The sequence below is a fragment of the Euwallacea fornicatus genome, chromosome 3 (genome assembly GCF_040115645.1).
Source record: "Euwallacea fornicatus isolate EFF26 chromosome 3, ASM4011564v1, whole genome shotgun sequence".
Lineage (NCBI taxonomy): Eukaryota > Metazoa > Arthropoda > Insecta > Coleoptera > Curculionidae > Euwallacea > Euwallacea fornicatus.
In genome coordinates, this window is record NC_089543.1 from 6,927,844 (window position 1) to 6,949,032 (window position 21,189).

Consider the following 21,189-nt stretch of genomic DNA (forward strand, 5'->3'; position numbering starts at 1 on the left):
CCCATTGTACGTCTTATTTTAATATCTCTATGCTACGAAAGTTTTTTTTTATTTAATGAATAAGAAGAGAAATAATTTCATGAAAAAATAATTGAACAGTTGCAGGAAGGTACGGGATGTCCATAGGGCTCCTCATGGGGAAAAATCTGTAATTTTGGTATTTATGTTTTTCTAAACTTATTTAACAGGGTAAATTAGGATGGCTAATAGTACGGTTGGAACTTTTACGCTTTGACAACGTGACGATGTCACCTTCGCAATGCAACGCGATGCCATCTTGGTTTTCCCCATTTTGAATGGAGCTTTTTATCTCCGATTGCGAGGAAATGTCACACGTTGAAGCTCAGTTTTGCAGTTCCATGGAAGTATCAAAAAACGGGCAAATGAAATTACAACGTACATTACCTATGCATTTTTATTCGTCTCTCTTACTAGCTAAGAAACGTTGCGGAAATAATAAAAATAAACTTAAAAAATTATTATATAAAAGTATAAAGTGTTGAGCACCATATTACATTAAAATTGGAGTGAGGTATATATTCGTTTAATTATAATCTTTAGAGACACATGGCACGTTGTAACAAAGAAAGGATTTATATATTATTGTAAAAAAGTGTTGGTAACTAGAATCATGACATTTCGAAAAGAATACTTACTGTACATCGTAAAATATGAAAGCACAATTTTCTTTATCGGCTCATATGTATGTTCGTTATATGTTAAATAACATATGTACGAAAAACAATAATTTATGTGTGATTGCAAACAGAACATTCAAATAAATCTTGATGACTTATGTATGTCGCGAAGGTGATTGTTGATTCTTTAATACAGACCTTCAACTAGATAACAATTTAGACATTTGCGTGTGTAGAATTAAAATGTTGAGCAAAATACATCAGCTTAAGGATTCATTGCACAATTGGGAAAAATCGAAAAGGACTGGTATGTATTGCACAGTTCAAATAGGTACATATATCGTGATGTGTAGGATACCATATTGTTTGAAAATCGCGTAATTTAGGTAGATACCTATATGTACAACGGTATAAATCCAACGTGACGAATACAATAATTACTGAAGGCTTTGTACAATTTACACATATATACTATATTTACACCAAATTATATAAATCCATAGTTTTAGAAGAGGTATTATACATATAGGTTCAATAATATATAACTGAGACAGGCATAGCAAACACATTAAATATCACAGTTCAACCTTGGATATAATAGCGCCATGTTATGCATTAGATATTACGCGAAACTGGTTTACTTGAGTTTAATATTGCCAATAACAGGCCTAGTTGTTGCGCACGGATATTTAAGAATATATTTTTTTAGAGATACTTAACATATCATGTCAACGACATCGTCTCTTTTGTTGTGATGTAGAAATATTTAGAATGTGACATTCGTTGACAGAACCTGCGGAATAAGAGAAATCTAAAAATATCACTTTTTAAATATGGATTATCGTAAAAAGTGTAAAATTACATAATTAGGCCTGGACTGTCAGTGCTTCTGTTCGAACAAAATAACGATTTTTAGGCCCTAAAGTTGATTTAAGATTATAATAAACATGTAAAAAGTTACCCTAAAACAATAAACATTTATTTAGGTAGCGACCCTAAATGAGATATTTATATACACAGCAAAAATATAATCTCACGAAACATCAACGTTCATCAATTTCGGCATTTTGGGTATAATGCGGATAGTATTAGAGCGCATGTCGTAATCGTATATAATTTGGATGCAGCGACTCCTCTTAGGATAAATGCACTTTTTACCAACGTATAACAGACAATTGAACGGATTGGTCGGCTGATAACTTCACGAAATAATCGATTTTGTTGCACTCAACTAATGAACAAATATAGCTGAAACGCTATAATATCACGGAATAATGTAAAAAAAGTAACATTTCCCTACTGAAAAGCATCGAGAATTCTCAAAAAGTTGCAACTGATGCTTAACTAAAAATAACTATTAAAATAAGCTGTTGTATAAATATCTAAAATTTACAATACAAAGAATAGAGGAGGTCGATGGTAGTACAGTACATTGTAAGTCGGTGGTCCTACAACGTACATCGTAGATACAACCGACCCAATTAATCAACAATAATCGATCAGTAAAGGCGATTCGTATTAATAAAATTTTCTATGACATAAACCAGGAGTTTCCGCAAATATAATGCACTAAATATACAAAAAATTCTATCATATACAAATGTTACCCATATGTAAATATATCTTGCGGACTTCTCCTATGGCGTCCTTTCTTCAATAATAAAATTGTAATAAACGATGAATTAAATATAACTTTTAAAAATGACCTAAATTTCCATATAACATACAATTGACATAAACGGTTTCTTCACAGTGAGATAATACACACATCGATTGATATCGATTAGCATTTGCTGCAATGCATAAAAACGAATATTACACGTAGCCTACATACGCTTACTTAAATCCTCAAGCGTTAGTAGCTGATAGCTGCCTAGTTAACGATCAGTTCTAGGAATAGATTAAAAAAAGAGAAATGGCATCTTTCAGTTATATAATCAATTAGCCTCAGCATTAATTTCGAGAAAAAAAAATTGTGTTCAGGGATTCCTGGTACAGGGAGATTTGTAACTTAAGACAGAAAATTTCAAAATGGATAATAAAGTTTAAAATATGCGCATATATAATTGCAACTATGGTGAAGTATAGTTTTTAATTATTAAAATCTTGCCAGAAGTTGATTACCGTGCCAAAGAAACGTTTATTTTGAACCTTAGCATCTATCCTGCAATTTCCTCCATAAGTTTGAAATCGCTCTATTTGACGGTAAAGTGAATGCACATATCTTCGTTAAAGTACTGTAGGGCCTAATGCGATGGAAATAAAAATATTTTTAAATATTTTAGCTTTAATTAATTAGGAGTGGCAATGGCTGCCCGTTTCAGCACTAAGTCAACCATGGCTCCTTTGTGACTTAAGTGTTTCTTAAAAAGTAATTTCCATGACTGCCGTGTAACTGGCCATAAATGTATTTAAATATGTCACAACATCTCAAGGTGATGATTCACGGTAAAACGAACTTCCGAACAAACAATTTTTCTCACTTTGCAGTCGCCCAGCACATTCGCTTTCTCCTTTAAGACCTTTAACCCGTCTAAGATACCTAATTAGGCAACGTTAAATTATTCCAAGCCACTTTACAAATAAGAATTCAGTATGACCACTAGGAGCCCGTCATTGTCACTGAAACAGATAACTGTCACCGACTGACAATGACATTGTTCCCGGAAGACATAAGGAACAATAATTATCACTTCACCTTGGAATGGGTACCCTAAAGGGAAAGTTATTACGCAACTACTCCTTATAGGTCTTTTAACTACGTATGTTCTCTTAAAGTAACCTTAATGTATCTAAGACTGAGGACATAAAGGTATCTACATATATATGTATATGTATATGTATGTAGATACTTCGACAATGTTGTGGCACATTATACTATACAATGTAACACTGTAACTTACAATTTTAACATCACTTCACGTTTCTTAGGAAATCTCCTGTTCTTACTTGGCGTGGATCAGTAGAGGTAGACATCCATCCTATGCTACAGAGTTCTAGATGAAGGATTCATTAGAGAGGAAAATTAGAATTTCGGTGAAGTTTGTTCGACTACCGGTGCCGGCGGCTAATCCCCGTCATCTTTTATTTTGATGTCGATCGTGGCCAGCTCTTCTTCAAAAGGTTGTTGTTGTTTATCCACAAAATTTATGCTTCCCGCCTTGTACCAGACTATAACATCCACAAAAAAGGCGCACAGTAATAGGGCTCCGGTTGTCCCTAGAAATTAATTAACTGAATGAGCTGAAAGTTTAAAGTATTCGATCAAACAAAAATTATGGTTAAATGATGTATTTGAAAAAAGTTATTCCACAGGTATGTGCAAAGTAATATCGTATCTATTGACGAATGCTGAGTCCCCACTCTAGATATCTAAACGGTGAAAAGTATTTACCATGATAAAACATCCTAAATGTGTCCGAGTCATACAGCCCACAGGCTCCCTTTTCTCCACACGCCATTTTCCATATTCGACAAGCGGAGTCTACAACAGCCCCGTATATTATAGGGCACGGAACATTCCCGAACAATCCTATAGCAAATTGTATCAATCCTAGAGCCATAGCTTTGTCTTTCGGATCTACGCATCTCAGAATGAGGAGCATTGAGCCGACTTCTGACGTCGAATGGACGAAAACGAAAATTGAAAACAAGACAATGTAAGAAATGAAATTTCCACATTCTTGCTCGCAATAACCGATCGTCGCTTTGCCGTACAGTGTGTTGTTAAAGGTTCCATCCGTTTGACCCAGGCACAAACAGTTCGAATATTCGATTATTTTTCCGTCTTTTTCTGTATAATTTTGACACCCTGCGTGGCACGGCGACATGTAGGTTTTACCGTCTTGCCCACAAATCGGTTGAAACTTGTCGGCGATGCAGTTGCATTGAGTTTTGTTACAGCTGCTTATTTCGATGGCGTTCATACTGGAAAAGACGAATTTAATAAATAAGTAATTTTTGCGTTATGGATAGTCGTGGAACGTCATCACTCAATTCGCCATCCGATTCAACCTTAAACTCTTCGTTTAATTCTAATTTTCCATTGTCACCGAGGATACAAAAGTACACGTACCTCGACTCCGTCTTCAATTGGGCCAAATCGTTCATGGGACATCCGATAAACATGAGAGCGCCCATACCCATCGCATATACTATAGCTGTAAATGCTATCCAACCGGCGACAAATCTGGCATTTGGTTTCACTTTTAAAATAAATATTCCACTTATCACTATACCAACTCCCATTACGAGAATCCCTCCAACACCTACAAGTAGAAACACGTAAAATCCTGTCTAGTTGCGATCGTTTTGTATTTACCTGAAATCATATTTGCTGTAGGGGTCGGAAGTCTGAATTGAGATTCTAAATATTTTGGCAAAAACGTATATAATCCGGCGATCGGTAAAATGTGCAGTACACTACTGGCAGTTCTAAACATAAGAATATCGTTTTTCAGTAACCTTTTTACAGTCTTTGGAAAGTCTAAAACGATCGAAACTGTTTCGAAAACCTGCAGCAAAGAGAGATCTAAAGTGCTACCTCTTAAACTAGGGTGTTGCTTCTTGTCAGCAACATTATTCGTTCGAGGTCTATGTAAAGGCTTAACATGAGGTAGTCGTTTGGGAAACGCAAACATGGCAATAGAGGCAAGCACCAACAAGCCCGAAATTATAACTAGGCCTAACCACCATGCTCCGACCCATCTGGGATCGGACGAGTCAATTTTCGGGTCTACCGATAAATCTGCGTATACGCTGGTACACAGGGACCCAACTATGAAACCAAATGCTGGGCCCAAAATTCGGACTCCTATAGTTATGGCTAAAAGTTAAAAAATGTGACCGTCAATCATTTATCAATTTTTGTTGTCTTATTCTATGCATAGATTTGTTTAATTTTACAGCATCTGCGAAGGGGTCGATCGTCCGAGAAGTGTTGGATTCGTTGAATTACAAATCTATGTAGAAAACTAGAATCTAAATAGTAATGGATAAATAATAATTTCGGCATGGTCAATTCGAATCGCGTACGCACCGAGATGATTCACGTGTATACAAAAAGGGAAATATTTCTTCTAATCTGGCAGGATGCTCGCTCGTACTGCAGTAGTACCTTTGCCGTTTACAAGTGAAGTCGGTTACTGCGTTCTTGTTTTCTTAATCCCGATTTCCACTAAATATACTCTTAATTTCTACCAAGAAGCAACTGCTATCACGTTTGAAGATACTGAAGGAGTGATTTGAAAGAGGTAATAATACGTCTCATCGACCAATCCGAGGAATGACGATTCCGGAGACACAGTGGCGGATATAAAGAAAAACGTTGGAAATTGTGAAGTTACGGGGAGCCCTCTGTCAAACTCTAACTGTCTTTTTCAACTAACAGATTAATTTTAAAAGTAACCAACCCAACCCCTTCAATTTTATCTTCACCAATTTGTTCACAAGCTGCGAATAAGGGCGCCAAGCTTGTACCAAGCAGGTATGTAGGTAAAGGAAAGTGGAAGAAACTCACTAGACCTTTGATTAACAATAGCAACACAACATTTTATAATTTACTTTTAAACTGTAAATTTGAGACAGAACGGCGAAAACTGAATGGTCAAAAATAAGTCACAGTTATTTTGTTTACGTTTTTTATTAACAAGTTCGTAATATCGCAAAATTCGCATTTATAATTCGCCGGCGTATAAGAATCTGCTTATAACAGTAAATGCCAAATATTTAACTTGTCCAATGTTCAATTACACGTAAACCTTCAAACACTCGCTTGGACGACTCTCTAGATAGGTACGAAAGGAAAATTATTCTGTTGTTGTGAACGCGCAAAAAGCGACGAATCAGTATTTTAGATAAAACTAACCTAGAAACGTACTTTTTAACATTCGAAATATTACCATTCTAGCTACAATACGTTAAGTAACATGACGTCGCTAATGGCGTAAAAGCGAAATAATGAAAGAACCTTTTCCGAGTTAGTATAAATATGAAAAGAATGGCGTATTCATTGACTCATAAATAGCATATTCACACCGCGTTTTAGAAACAGCTATATAAATTGATTTTCACAATCGCACAAGTGGAATATCCATTACTAAAGCGCGATTCAAATACAACATAGTGATCACGTTAAAGTTGAAATTTTTGTTAAAAACGTGGAATTATTTTATTAATTTTGCTCGGAGATGGCGCTGACTGTTGGAAACAACTGAACGCTTGTTTGAGCATCTACGCAGAGATCATTATCGATGATCTCTGCGCTGCCAAACTCACTTGCGCCATTCTTTCTGGGACATCTTCCCAAGACCCTACTCGCCCGACATTAAATAACGTCAAGCACGTCATGAACTTATCAGTACATCAAAAAATTTGCACCTACTCGGTAATCACTAAGTTCTCGGACTTGTATCGTGACATAGTTACACAATGATTGAAAAAATCTTGTCCTTTCGAAACGCGATAGTGAATGTCGATTTGTCTTGAATAGCCCAAATCTCTTAATTTATTGGCAGTGAAGGCTGTCTCTTCTCAATTATTTTACGAAAAAAATCTATAGAAATTTCGATTTAAAAGGCCTGACCTAAAATGTTCCCAAGTGGGAAAAAACAAAGCTCCTGAGATTGCTTTTTTAGTAGAAGGTCAAAGGTGTCGCCGTTGAGTCTGTGTGACGTTTTTTCCCAATTAGTCTTCCATGAGGTGCCGATAAAATGTGAGAGTAATATGTTGCGTGTAATAGGCGTAGAATGAAAAGTGTTTTATTTAATAGAAACAAATACCCGAACGAATTGCATTACATTAGACACCTGTTCGTTTGCTTAAACTTCGTTCAGGCCTGAACATTTCGCCGAACAACGAATCGAGCATGTAAATGTCAAATGATCGTCTAAAGGGTACAAATTTTCCATTTGTTATATATATATTTATTTAATATATACGTATACATATATATATATATATATATATATATATATATATATAATAATTTTTATATAGGGTTATTCAGGTCTGGACGACCTGCTTGCAAGTGAATTTCCATTAAAGCCTATGTACGTATGCTCGATTGTACGCAGTGTGAATAAGAAACGTGTTATCTGAAAATATTTCGTTTGTGCGTCAGGATATTTCCAAATAGGAGTTTATTGAACTTTTGCCGATATTTGTCTATTTGTTTCCAATAATATCTTGGGTTAATCGAGTAATTAACTCAAATGATATTATTAAAACAAAACTAGGCCTTTAGATATTATTAGTTGATTTTCCGAATGGCCTACATGTACCGCAGTTAACTTATTTGCCTTATTAATTTTTTAAAAAATCGTTCATTTATACGTTATCGTCTATTGACTTTTTAGATCTTTTTTAAAATTAGATTCATACTAGGAATTTCCTACGAGCGCATTATTATTATTATTATTATTATTATTATTATTATTATTAAGCGGAGATATGCTACTTGAGTCAACATAAATATGTTTGCTCTATCAATCGAAAAACTTGTTGGTATAAATTGTTCTCGTTTCAGTGCAACTTGCTGAACCTTTTTTGCGGAAATTTTAAAGAAAAATAATATTTTAGAGCCGCATTTTCTTGAGGAGGAACCTCAGGCGGTTGGTAAATTAGGAATTGGAAAGAAGATATTTTCCTTCTCCGTAAAAAAAATCGTTTCTGTCATTAGTAATTATTTGCAGCCACTTTCTCCTTACTCCGGAAAAGAAGTGTTGCATAACAGTAACCGCTTACCAAAATATAACGGTGACTGTTTGCTGGATATGTTATCATCCATATATGGTATACCCAGCGTGTACACTGCAGTCTGGCCCATACCAACACCAAGTAAACTAATAAAAAATATCGCCAATACGATATTTGTAACACTGGGCTGTATCTGGTGTCCGGGAACAACATCTTCATCATAACAAGTTTGAATTATATTAGGGGAAATGTTCTCGTTAATAAAATCTGTGGTGTTCAATATGTTCTGTGCTCTGTTTTTAGAAAAGTCATCTAAATCTAGGTTTGGAGCTTTGCACACGTTAGGTTCCCTGAAATAGATTTGAAATTTCAATTTGATGAGCATTGTACCGCGAACTCATACGAACCTGATAATTCCTGTGAGATCGTTTGCCTTTATAAGCTGTCTTCCATAAATAAAATGTGGAAGGGAACACGTAAAGCTGCTCACGGCAAATAATACCATTCCCCATGCAATCCATTTGGGTCTATGCCCTTGCCCCCCGTAATAAGTTAGAAGTAGAGACGAGCCAATTTGGCCCATTTCTGTCGCGCTCATAATAATACCTGAAAGGATTTTTTTAGCAAATACCTGCATTTCCTACAATTTTCGGTTAAAGGTCGCTTTAAGCGAAAAAATCGGTTTTACAATCGTTTCTGCTTTAAATCAATAACGCATAGTTATGCATTTTGCCAGGCCGGCCCTGACTGTTGCCGCTAAAACATGCAGTGAACAGTCCTGACCATGGACACATTCAGAACGATTGAGGGTTTTATGTAGCCGCTATAGATATTTCGAGTGTGTTATTGGCTGTATATCAACGAGTGGATTTTTTAGCATAGAGACAACGACTATGAGAGATTATTGGAATTAAAACGCAATCTTACCTGTAATTTTCGATTGAATTTGAAATAACTTTTCTATCGTTGTTATTGCACTGACAAAATATGTGTGGTACATGCCTTGGAGGACCCATGCCACACAAAACACTGCAAGAAACACCTAAAAATGGTTTATATGCTGTATACGGTGCGTTCAAGTCGAGGATGTTCAGCATGAAGAAAACGTTAATAGATACAGATTTGAAAAAAAAAATTTTTTTTTTTCGCCCATTTAACCGTTCGTATCTTTTACCGTTTACAAGATTCTCATGCTCCACATCCTTATCTTGGAGACAGTGTATTCGGCATGACAGCATACAAAACTAAGAAAGCTCAATGTTAGGGCCTAACCTGTTTTGAGGCAAACATTTTAAGCCATTTAGGCGAACAAGGTCCCCACCCACACTTTGTGTCACTCTCATCGTCACTCTCACTGTTCGTCGTAAGATCACAATTGGATCTGTGATTTTGTGATAAGCGATTGTTATGGCCGCCGTAATGGCCAGGAGAAGCTGTTAGTGATATTTGTTCGCAGGGCGTCTCGTTGCTCTCTTTGGACCCGTTTTGTAACGGACACATTTCGTCCAAGGATGTTCTATTGTTATTGCTCACTTTTGTCATCTTGGAATCATACTTGTCTTCAGTCATTGGTCTTGCCTTTGCAGGATATCTTAAAGGTTACAGGAACTTAGTTCTTCATAAGTGATGTGGTCGCTCTGTTGACGGTTGGGGGGCGGCTTTTTATGTGCTGAAATGAAAGCAATTATTACGACTGTGATCCGTTGATTATTTGTTTAAAAATAAAAATAACTTTTCAAAAACGTATCAATTTTCCGTCGTTTTTCATAAAGGCGGCAATAGATGCGTGGCAAATAGTGAAATGCTAGTTCTGTGGAGAGGGGCACAGAGCACGTGAATAAATGACGGAATGAAAGAAGCCCGGCCAGAGACGTAAGAGTGTCTCTACCATACATAAACCGCAGGGGTGGGCTCATCACGTCCCACCTATATAAGTGGAGTCACAGTAATTCCGTCGACTTGAAGCCATCGAGTGTATTGGGGTGTACCTTTTTGAACCCGTTGAGCTATAGGATTGGTCGTCCCAAGCATGTCGCACGGGGGTGTAGAGGTGGAGTGCACCGCTGGAAGACATCACAGGGAAGCCCTCGTGCTGAATAAGTCGGGAGTAGATTGCGTCATTGACCTTTCCTTTGGAGTGTTTCGGCCTTCCAGCGAACATTTAGAACTTTCTGCACCAATCGAATGAATCGAAATATCTAGAAATTAATTTTTTTTCCCCTCGGATATCCCATCCGAGTATTATCCCGCGAGTAAAGTCGCAACAATATTACCTAAATAGTATTAATAGCTCAGTTAGGCCACGATCGGGACATACCGTATTTATAAAGGATCAGGTGCATCCACCCAAGCCGAATCATCGCGGAACAGACCACGATTACGCGCAGATAAAAGTGATTTCGAAAATAGGTCGATGTTAAATCTTGAGCACATCGAGTAAATAAGAGATAAGAACGTGGAAGAAATAGAACCTCGAATTACTCGGCATTTTCCCGACGCGGTGGGCAGTACGTGATGACGACACAGAAAATGTATTTCCATATGCAGGCATTGCTGCGTTGCTCCATTAATGGCCCGACGTAGTTGGGTGTTCTAAAATTGCCCGTGTAAAAGCACCTCGGTCGGTGTTGAATTTGACTTTCGAGATCTACGAAGTCGATTTATATTACAGTGCGTTGTATTTCTTCGTTCTTCATTATTTCTTTCCGCAAACGTATTTACGGCACTAGATATTATCGATATCTGTCTTATTTAAACGAACATTTAAATAAATACTTTTTACATTTACCGAAGTGCGTTTAACAAATAAATCGAAGCAACGAAAGCGAGTCACTACAGACGGTTCTACAATCGACGAATAATAATAAAGTTAATTATGTTGCATTTGCAGGATGTTCCCTGAAATGCGTCACAAACTTTAAGGGAATATTCCTGGGGTGAAAACGAGAAAATGACTTCATTTCCGACGTACTTTCCACGTATCCACGTCCTAGTTGTCGGTAGGCAGAAATTCCATTATTTTAATGATTTTATTTAACGCAGGTCGTCGAACACGAACATTCCAGAAATTACAAATGGCGTTCGAAACGAAAATCCCATCAAAGGGATATGACCAAGAAAAACAATTAAATACTTTTGCATTTGCAGCGTTTCCGAGATACAGCCGATGACCTCTGGTGCGAAAACATTTATTGCAACGAAAATATTATTGACAATGGCTGAAATTCCAAAAGATTAATGGTTCCTCCATTGTCGCGTTATTGATAAACAAATATTCCGCCACGCTTTACTTTTCTCACTGGACATTCTTCCGAAAAGCCAATTACGTGATCGTCACGGCGAGCTAATTAAAATGTATTTGGGTTAAATGAGTAAGACAAAGTTTAAGTGCCCACAAAGTTGCCGTGAACATTTTAAGTTTGAATTTTTATTGATTTTATGTAGATAAAATCGACATACTATGGTCCTTTCGACGTCAAAATAATACGGGCATGGTAGTAAAATCTACTAGCGTCATAGATAATGGAGGCAGTGGTGCCTACGCGATCTACGAGTTCGAAAATAAAAGTTCAGTTAAAAAACTATTATTTACCATTATGACCAATAAAATGTTTTTATATCAATCACGACGCTCAAATCAAAGGTGTAATCTCATAGTGATGATTAATTATTAAACCCATCTCTTGGCCCGTTTATTATGATAAATTGACTTTAAATATGTATCTCCCAATTAGGGGGATACATATTTAAAGCCAAGCTAACACAATCACTTTCATGGGAAATACCAAACTTTCTTCTTTGATAATATGTAGTTCTGTTGAGTTTTGCATATTCAAATGCTTACCAAATGAATAGAATACCAACTACCTTTTGTAATGTTTTATAACACATTAGAAACCGCGTACCAGTATAATAATACTGGGGAAACTGTATTAATTGTTTAGGAGAAGCCGCGATATACCTGCCGACATATGCATGAAAAATTTGTTAGATACCTATTTCACTCTAACTCCTTAGGGCCTGTGGCGTTAGACGTGCCAACTGATGGCGAGAATCTATCGACCCATGTTTATACTCGCACGGACTCCTTTTTTGGGGGCCTAACAGTTTTTGCCGGTCCTTGTGCGTCTTAGAATGCCCGGCATTTTTGAATTTTTTTTCAAACTTTCTCAATCTTAAACACGGCCCTAAAGCAATACGTGCCATCGTTTCGTCTATCGTGCCATGGGCCGAAATTAAAACGTGCACCGTGACGTAGATTAAGAAGTTATTACAGATGCGGCATTTGCAGTGGCGTATACATAGAAAACGTTCGGACGAGGGCAATCGAATCAGGTTTCCGAAGAAAGATTAGATCAAATATTTACGCAGCAATGTCCGTTTAGGACAATTCGATAGCAAGGGCTTCGATAACGCTTCGCTGAAAGATAATGCGTATTTACTAAACACGATGTACATACGTAGACGTGGTGCGGCGGTCAATTATGAACTTACGAAAAGCGATGCCAGACAAGTTCGGTATTGGAAACTGGTGCCACAATCAATAAAAGTCTTTTTGGAAGCTATTTCAGCAGTTTAAGCTGATCGGAAATGCAAAAAATGCCTTACGTGATGTATTTTAAATGAACAACAATTCTAAAATATTTAAATCTAGGTAGAAAAATCCCGAGACGTGAAAAACAAAACCTTGAATATAAAATGTCAATGCATCTCAATCCGGCGGCTTATTTAAAGTGTGCAGCATTTTTAAACTATCTGATTATGTAAATAATCGAGCATTTAGTTTTATGGATCGACTTATTTTTATTCCGACTGGAAAATATAAAGCAGTGAATTTGAATTTCAAAGTGTTCCCTTTTGCTCGCCTATAGGTAAGCCTTGCGAGAGCCCTACAACCCTTACGCGAATCTACATGTCCGTTTCAATGTTTTATCGGTAAATAGCAAACGAAATTTAGATCCAAATCGGTTTTTGAGTGTGCTGTGAAAAACTTGTTAAGCCAGGTCAGGATAACGTAACTTGATACGTTCCGTATCACGTACATGTCACCGATTTAATATACATAATTACAATTTTATACGGGACAAAGGTTTGTTTGTTTAAAGATATCGTTTTCAAACAAGCAATTTCATTACATTTAATGAAATATGCAAGTAAGTACACGTATGAATAACGGCTGACTAAAAAACGTAGCTTCACTAGTAAAAGTGACTCTTGGTAAATTAACCGACGAAATACTTAGATAATTCGAAATGCCTATTGCACATATTAACGATAATGGGAGAGATAGTATTAGTATAAGTAAAAGTAAAAATCCGGCATCGCTGTAACACGTTTGCTTATGCGCATATACTCAATAATAACCAGTCATTTTTTGCCCTACTTTTCTTTATATCTTTTATTCGGCCAACATCGGTTGTAATATCTCTTGTTAATCCTGTCGTGAACTATAACAAACGTTATTTGGGCAAAGCGTTTTTCAGAAAAACACGAACATCCTTTTGCTAATGGTATGTCGTTGTCTGTAATCGGCAACAATTTCACTTTTAATACCCGCACATTAGCCTTTAATTCATTTTTTCGTTGGTTTTATAATTTCTAACTATAAAACTTCAAACCCATACTTTTTTTAGTATAAAATTAGAGAATCGATTTTTTTCCATGCATACATTGTAAAAGCACTCAATGTGCCACATTAGTACGTTGCGGTACCTTTTTTAAATTACTTTCGGTTCGCAGAGAAATTACGTAACCGTCAACACATTTAAAAACATTTTGAGGAAATGACGATTTTAGATTAATTTGACTTAATGCGTTCACAATCATCTCTCGTACTTAATTTTTCGAAATAATTATGTTTTAATAATATCGGACGTATGTCGCGCGTGAATTACGGCATAATATTGCATAGTTCGGCCTATTTAGATACTGAAAACGTCCAGGTAGGCCAAATATTCCCCTTTAGATGTTGCTGTTCATTGAGCTTTCGAAATTTATAAAAAAAAAAAGAAAAAAGAAAAGGTAAACGTTTTTACATCCGTGTAGATTTTAGCGGAAACCTATGTATGCACGTATGTATATATGTATGTATGTATGTATGTATGTATAGTTGAAATGACGTAACTTTTTATCATATGATTGCTCGACACAAACTTTACATCAGCAGTGATGCCACATCGTGTAAAAATTAATGCAGCAGGGACGAAAGAAACTCCTTCCGTCAACTTGGGCATGGTACCAACAACAATAATAAATAACCACGAGCACCATTTTAGTTATCAAAAAAACAAATTTTTACCGCCAAAGTTAATGAACAAAGAGAACAACAGTTTGAAACACAAAGTTGAACCAAAATGTTAAGCGGCAGCCGCGCAAAAAAATAGGGTTACTTTTAGACATTCGAATATATCTCCATCCTTTTTTAGCATATTAAATTTATTTGATTTATCATTTGACCTAAGGCGGCTTTCAATGGTTAGATTTTGTGATGTGAATAAAAAGTTACGTGATTCGAACCAGATGTATATCGCATCACACAGTTAGACTAACACCTGGGCCAGAACTATCGCTTGAAAAGGGTATCTTCAAGTTGCATCGAAATAAATGCGATTAATAAATACATAAGATCTCCGAACGCCAAGACAATATATTAAAGACGTTCTTAACGAGTCACGACCAAATTATAATTCAGTGGAATAGTATTCAAAATGCAAAAGAACCAGTTTCTTTTAGCTGAAAATGCGAATCTCCCCAAATATCTCGGTTGTTATAGGACAAGTAAAATTAATTTAAACTGGGGGTACAGTCAAGTTGTGACGTCCGATATGGCGATACATGTGGGTACGCAATCCTTAGAGGGGCACCGTGCAAAACCAAACCATCGATTTATTTTTCACGAATTTTAACGGTGACATTATAACTTCGGATGACTACATAAATGATGCAATTGAAGACTGACTTGTCGCATGTGCCATGTAGAAGGAGTTCCCGAAAACGAGTCTACAAATTACGAGCGAGAGAGACTATGGGCACTAACGAGTAAAAAATAATAGAGCGATTCAGGTAAATTTATCAGATAAACAATTTTCAACTAAATCAGTTTCATCTGTGTAGTTTATCATAAAGTCCTCTTTTATTATTTTCGTGACCTACGCAAGCAATTATTTATATAATTGAAATTATCTGAGAAATGATCAGATATGTAAATAAGTGCCAGAGAATCAGAATTTGTAAAAATATTGAAATTGTCGGGACTGATTAAAAAATCGTCTCGACTACCTAGTTCGCCATAGTTTGCTCTACTTCTTTTGCATCGGCTGCCCTGCCGAATCAGGAGCTGCATTATTAAACGATTCTTCAATGCCAACGACCAGTCCTACCACAATGTCTCCTGTTGTGAATTCATGCAAGACCATCCTGACAAGGTTGTTCAGTGTCAGATCAGTCAATTTACCGCTTTGACAAGCATACTAATGTGTGTTGAGACGCTCTATTATCGCCTCTTGTCTGTGTGTAAGTCATCAACGAAACAACGTTATTTTCCAAACTTCTCTCGGCATACAGTGTGTGTCTTAAATCGGTGTGCGTAACGCCCGCAAAAAAAAATCAAATTTAGTACACATTCTATTGATCTATGGGCGAAAACGAATTTCCATCCAGAATGACTAATTTTTTAATCCGAAAAAGGAGAAGCATTACGTGTGAAAGTTATTCACGATAATAAGAATTGTCAAAAACCAACGTTAACCAGAAACGCGAAACGTTAAGGTCTACTCAGGAAAACGGGAGATTTGAAAATATATGTTACGACCTCGAAATACTTTGACGAAGAGTGAAGAATAATGTGCAAGTCATAACGTTGTATCAACAATTTGTTACACTCACTTACTTAACAAGCAATTATTTCTGGTACTATTTTAATAACTGATTTCAACTCTAAATAATTCATTACAAACGTATGTGTGTTGTGCGACCTACGTTTTAATTCGTTAGACTTCTGAGCCGATTCTGACCGTAAAACATCCAGTCCAAACTGGCATTCGGTATTTAATCTCAAATGATTTCACTCATTTTTAGGTCACGTGAAATTTGGCATTAAACGTTCATATGATAACAAGTGGGTTTGCTTGTTGCGGAGTTTACCGCCTTCAATCTCGCAACTAAGCCCAATATGAATTGCAGAAGCCGCTCGCTCCTCCATGGGTAGTTTGCTCTGAGTTAAGAATGTACTTAACATTTGTTATATTGCCCATTGTCAGTAGTATTTATCACAATAAATTTGTTCAGTGCCCGCAGTGAACAATAATTGCTATAAAGGGCAAAGACACCTTGTACAAGCAAAGGAAATTATTGTTTTATTATCAGGTTTGTGTACGTACATACATACGTTATCTACAATAAGCTATTCGCACTGCACAACAGGTACATGAGAATTTTATGCCGAAAAGTAAGATTTAAGGCAGTCGGTAAAACATGACATAGAGTAGTCGAAAAAAGACGCTTCTTCAGACGCAGTTCAAATAGAAATTCAACAAATATAAAATATCTCGTTGACTTCCAGAGCAGACATTCATTTTCGATATCTACTCGGCAAAAATATTAGATCAGGTTTGCACTTATGCCATTTACATCATTTTTAGTGTTTACCTTTACACATCGAACATTATCAAATAATTGTGCATCATAGCAATTTTCACGTAGACGCAGTTTTGTAAGTCAATTTATTTGACGCCTTCCGACCCTTTTCAGAGAACAACTCATGAGACCCTTTTTTTAATGAGCAAAGCGAATCGAGTCATGACTAGATTTGAAAGGTTCTCTTAAATTGATACACCGGAACGGTTTTCATTCGACTGCTTCTCCCACAATTAATAAAAACCCTTAGCAAAGTTCCAAGAGAGGTGCAATTCATTTACCAATTTGTACACGTGGTTTTTTAAGGTTCAAATTTTTTGAGCAAACGAACAGCGCACAAACTAGTTATTTACTGACGAATCCGTGACATGATTGCTTTGGCCCACAACATTACGGAAAGAATAATTAATACATTGTTATAGCATTCCATGCATCGCTTATTACATACTTGCCGTAATAAAAAGGAAGCGCGTAGTTTTACATAAGAAACGTGAAATAAACGCATGCTCGTGAACATAACAACGTCTGATAAGTATCTAAGGATTCTTTCCTTAATACCACTTTTCAAACAGATTTAGACGTATCGGCCTCAGTCGACGTTAGATTCGTTCACCGACTGCTCCGTCCTTTCGGTAATGATGCTTAGATTTTTTCAAATTAAATTTTGAGTCTGCCATTGATTCATACCGTTACGGCCCTGTTTATAACTGTATTCTTATCATTTTACTATTCGGTATTGAGCCGTGATGTAAATTCTAAAGATTTCGATTTGTGTTTGAAAAAATGTTTATGACAGGTACTTCTTGCATGCGTACTTGCAAAATATTTCGTTCTTCGCTTGGGATCCTCGTGGATTTTCACTAGACAGCGAATCTGTTCTTGATACAACAGTAAAAAGATATGTTACTTTATTTGCTTAGAAGCAACTGGTCTTCTCTGCGAACATACATGCATTGAATTGTATTCTTCTTTTGTAGTGTTTCCATTAAATATTGTCTGTAAGTGGAGTGTACATACTTGTGGCGGAGCCCTATTTTAGATTAAATTATTCATTGTTTGTAAATCTATTCCTTGGTGCCAAATAGCGGAAATATTAAGAATACATGAACACGTTATTTTAACTTCCTGTACATACACTTTCTGCGTATCTTCTTAACGTTTGTTTGTTTTGTCTCGTTGCTACGGTTACGCTTATGTTACGCGTTAAATAAGTTTATTACTTTATTGTTGCGCTCGAAGCTCAAAGTACGTGCGAGTATGTCCCTAAGTTCGTCTTAGGTGTGCAAAAAGCACCCCGTGTAAATAAATGCATAATCCAAAAATTGAATTATTTCACTCCGGCTTCATAAAAATCAAAAGAATTTTTATTTGTACACAACTACGGAAATTTTCATTTGTTAGTTTTTTTCTGAAGAAAACGTTTAAGGCTCAAAATGATCTAACCTCGTTTTGAGAAAAATAGACCTCAAGCGGCAACACCTGACGTTGACCTAAAACCGAGAATTTAATTTAACGTTAAAAGCAATCCATATTAAGTTTAAAACTCTGAGTAATATTTTTGCCATTGCTGCTGTGTTGGCAAAATGTCTCGAATGTATGTAAGTAGGTAGGTTTAGATCGATTCGAGATACGTACACACATCCAGCCAATACACGTAATAAATATTCGTAACACAGGTGTCCAGGTGTGATAAAGTAACATTTATTAATTTCAGTTGACCTATTGTTGTTTAATTACTCATAACTTTGAATTCTCCATATGGCAATACGGACATGTGGTTTCTAATGCCATGTAAAATGCCAACGGAAAAAAAAACGCGTAATTATTTTCTAAAGAAAGGTTTCGTAAATGTTTTCGTGCGACATGAAAAAGTTGAAAGAAAAAAAAATTCTGCGCTACAAAAAGAAGGGACTTTGAATACAAAAAGTGAAGCGCGACAACATAGCAGACGCATCATGCCCGCGACTCCGCGACCGCTTCTCGATCGTTGTTCCTAAAAACAGTAGACTTGAAGGCGAAAGTGGAAAACGCAATGAAATATAAATAACTTGTACGTTAAGATTTTTCATATAGGAATTTGGAATTGTTTTCCACCGTCATGACCGGCAAGTGCGATTAATTTAGACGTGCCTTAAAATACTCTAAAACCTCACCTCAGGTTAGCCGGTTCATAGCCCCGAAAAATACATAAGTAGTGACATTGGCATTAAAGTAGTGCAGCCCTGGGTGCAACAAGGGTTGCAGAGCGAACGCGTAGCATTTGCCTATTTATGACCTCCGAATTAAAGTCAATTGTGTCAACCTTGAATCCCTCCAAGATGAAAACAAAACTATATAATTACGACACACAGCCAGAAGAACGTGACGTAAAATAATACGCGACGGGAGCGACCGAACGCGAATTGAAAGCGACTAAATGCGGCTGGTTCAGACTGGGCCCTCGTAGGCTACCGACCTGATCAGATCAGGCCCGGCCCCAGGCTAAGATGGGACTCCCTGCCCCGCTCCTTATTTAATATAATTCCATTTTTGATTGTAGATTTTCGGTTTAGTTTCTCTCGTACTCCTGATCACGGTTTACTCCTTCCCTCACGTATAATCTATTTTTTTTTTCCGGTTCGCAAAAATAACTTTTTGATCACACAAAACGAGTTGTAAAATGACACTTTAATTGCCTGAACATTGAAATTTGTTTCAATAAGTGGAAACTTCGCAAAGCTCCAACACCGCTCTACGCATCTTCCACCCCACACGTTTGACTTGTTTTCAGTGTTTCGAAAATATTTCGTGGAAAGGGTCAATCGTGTCCTTCAAATAATTCTATCGAATAACATTATGATTACCAATGACGAACGAATTTAATTTTCATTCTTATTCGATCACGCATTTTTATATTTTTCAATATATCTTCTAACTATCGATTCGGATAATGACAACTTTTAAAGATGACCAATCAGTGTACATACTTGCACTTACACTTCAGAACAAGTATTTCACTTTCTTCAAGCGCAGATGTGCATACAACCAATCTCTTTGAAAAGGCGTAAGTGTACTAAGCAAGATTAGATAGTATTATGAATTACCCATGACAATATATTACGTCCGATTCCGTAGTAGGCAATGTAAATTAGTAGCCACCACGAAATAGAAAATTTGGAGCTCCGAAAATCCGAAATTCGCACGTACGCCACTGGCTTCTCAGTGACCAAATTTACGGACTTGTCAGTGTTTTTGTATGTTTCAAAGTCATTTTTGATAGAGTTTTCGTGGCGTGATAGTTTTTGCCCTATCGAGCTTTCGAATCACATGTGAGAATTTCACGCCCAGGTTTTAAATGAAATTCGGAAATTTGGTAATAAGACGTTTTATTAACGAACTGTTTTACACAATATCTCTTGCTATAATTCGTAATATAAAATGCTAAACGAAACATCTCGATTATATGTTAAAAGGCGTCCTACGGTTATTAGTTACCACTACTGGCACAGAACCTGCATTTACGAAGAAATACAAATAATTATGGCATGGTACATAAAAGCCGGTACCCTATCAAGCATATTAAATAAATTGCATATTTACGCATTTTAAAATGAATTGCAAAAGATCGATTGTGTAAAAATAAAACACAATTACATACCCTTAATATTATCCTTAATGAAATTCTTTTGCAGGCAATTAAATTTCAAAATGCGTTTGTCGTAACAAAAGCTCGACTTGAATTCTTCATGTCACTTTGGCCCAATCAATTGAATACCAAATTTGCACACGTTGGAAAGAAATTGCCGAGAAGGAATTGAAATGGTTTCACTGAACATTTTATTATTTTTCTACATCGAACATTTGCTTGATGTTTCTTCCTGATTAAAAATCACGTTTGGTATACGGGACGAGTCAGATTTTAAGGATCAGCAGCAGTAGGAGTTTCAGCTACCGAATCCCATCGAAATTCGTCGTTCGACTTCTCTTCTAATTTTAAATATTTCGTCCAAGATGGTACCCTTTGTTTTTGTCGCATTGAGGTTACGATTTACATGAGATTTTCACCAATTTATTGAACGGTTCACCAGGTCAAGGTCAAACACTATTTTGGCACACGTATCACTGACCACAGATGTTAGCGATCCGTGATTTAAAAAAAATTCCCTTCGATTTTTCTTGATCTTAAGGGCCAGTCCTAAATATGTTATGAAAGTTAACAGAGCAATGATGTTTTTCTCACCGG

The 21,189-nt window shown here is 36.4% G+C and overlaps 1 protein-coding gene across 1 annotated transcript; it reads right to left on the reverse strand.

Annotated features, from left to right (window-relative positions):
* Positions 1-397: 397 nt before the first annotated feature.
* Oatp74D (Organic anion transporting polypeptide 74D) lies at positions 398-19,399 on the reverse strand. The gene is made up of 10 exons (XM_066302419.1): positions 19,121-19,399; positions 9,606-10,002; positions 9,261-9,375; positions 8,741-8,939; positions 8,382-8,683; positions 5,182-5,463; positions 4,960-5,124; positions 4,714-4,906; positions 4,033-4,565; positions 398-3,857 (listed from the first exon to the last, which is right to left on the reverse strand). The coding sequence occupies exons 2-10, from the start codon at positions 9,900-9,902 to the stop codon at positions 3,706-3,708; spliced, it is 2,238 nt and encodes a 745-aa protein (XP_066158516.1). The 5' UTR covers positions 9,903-10,002; positions 19,121-19,399; the 3' UTR covers positions 398-3,705.
* Positions 19,400-21,189: the final 1,790 nt, after the last annotated feature.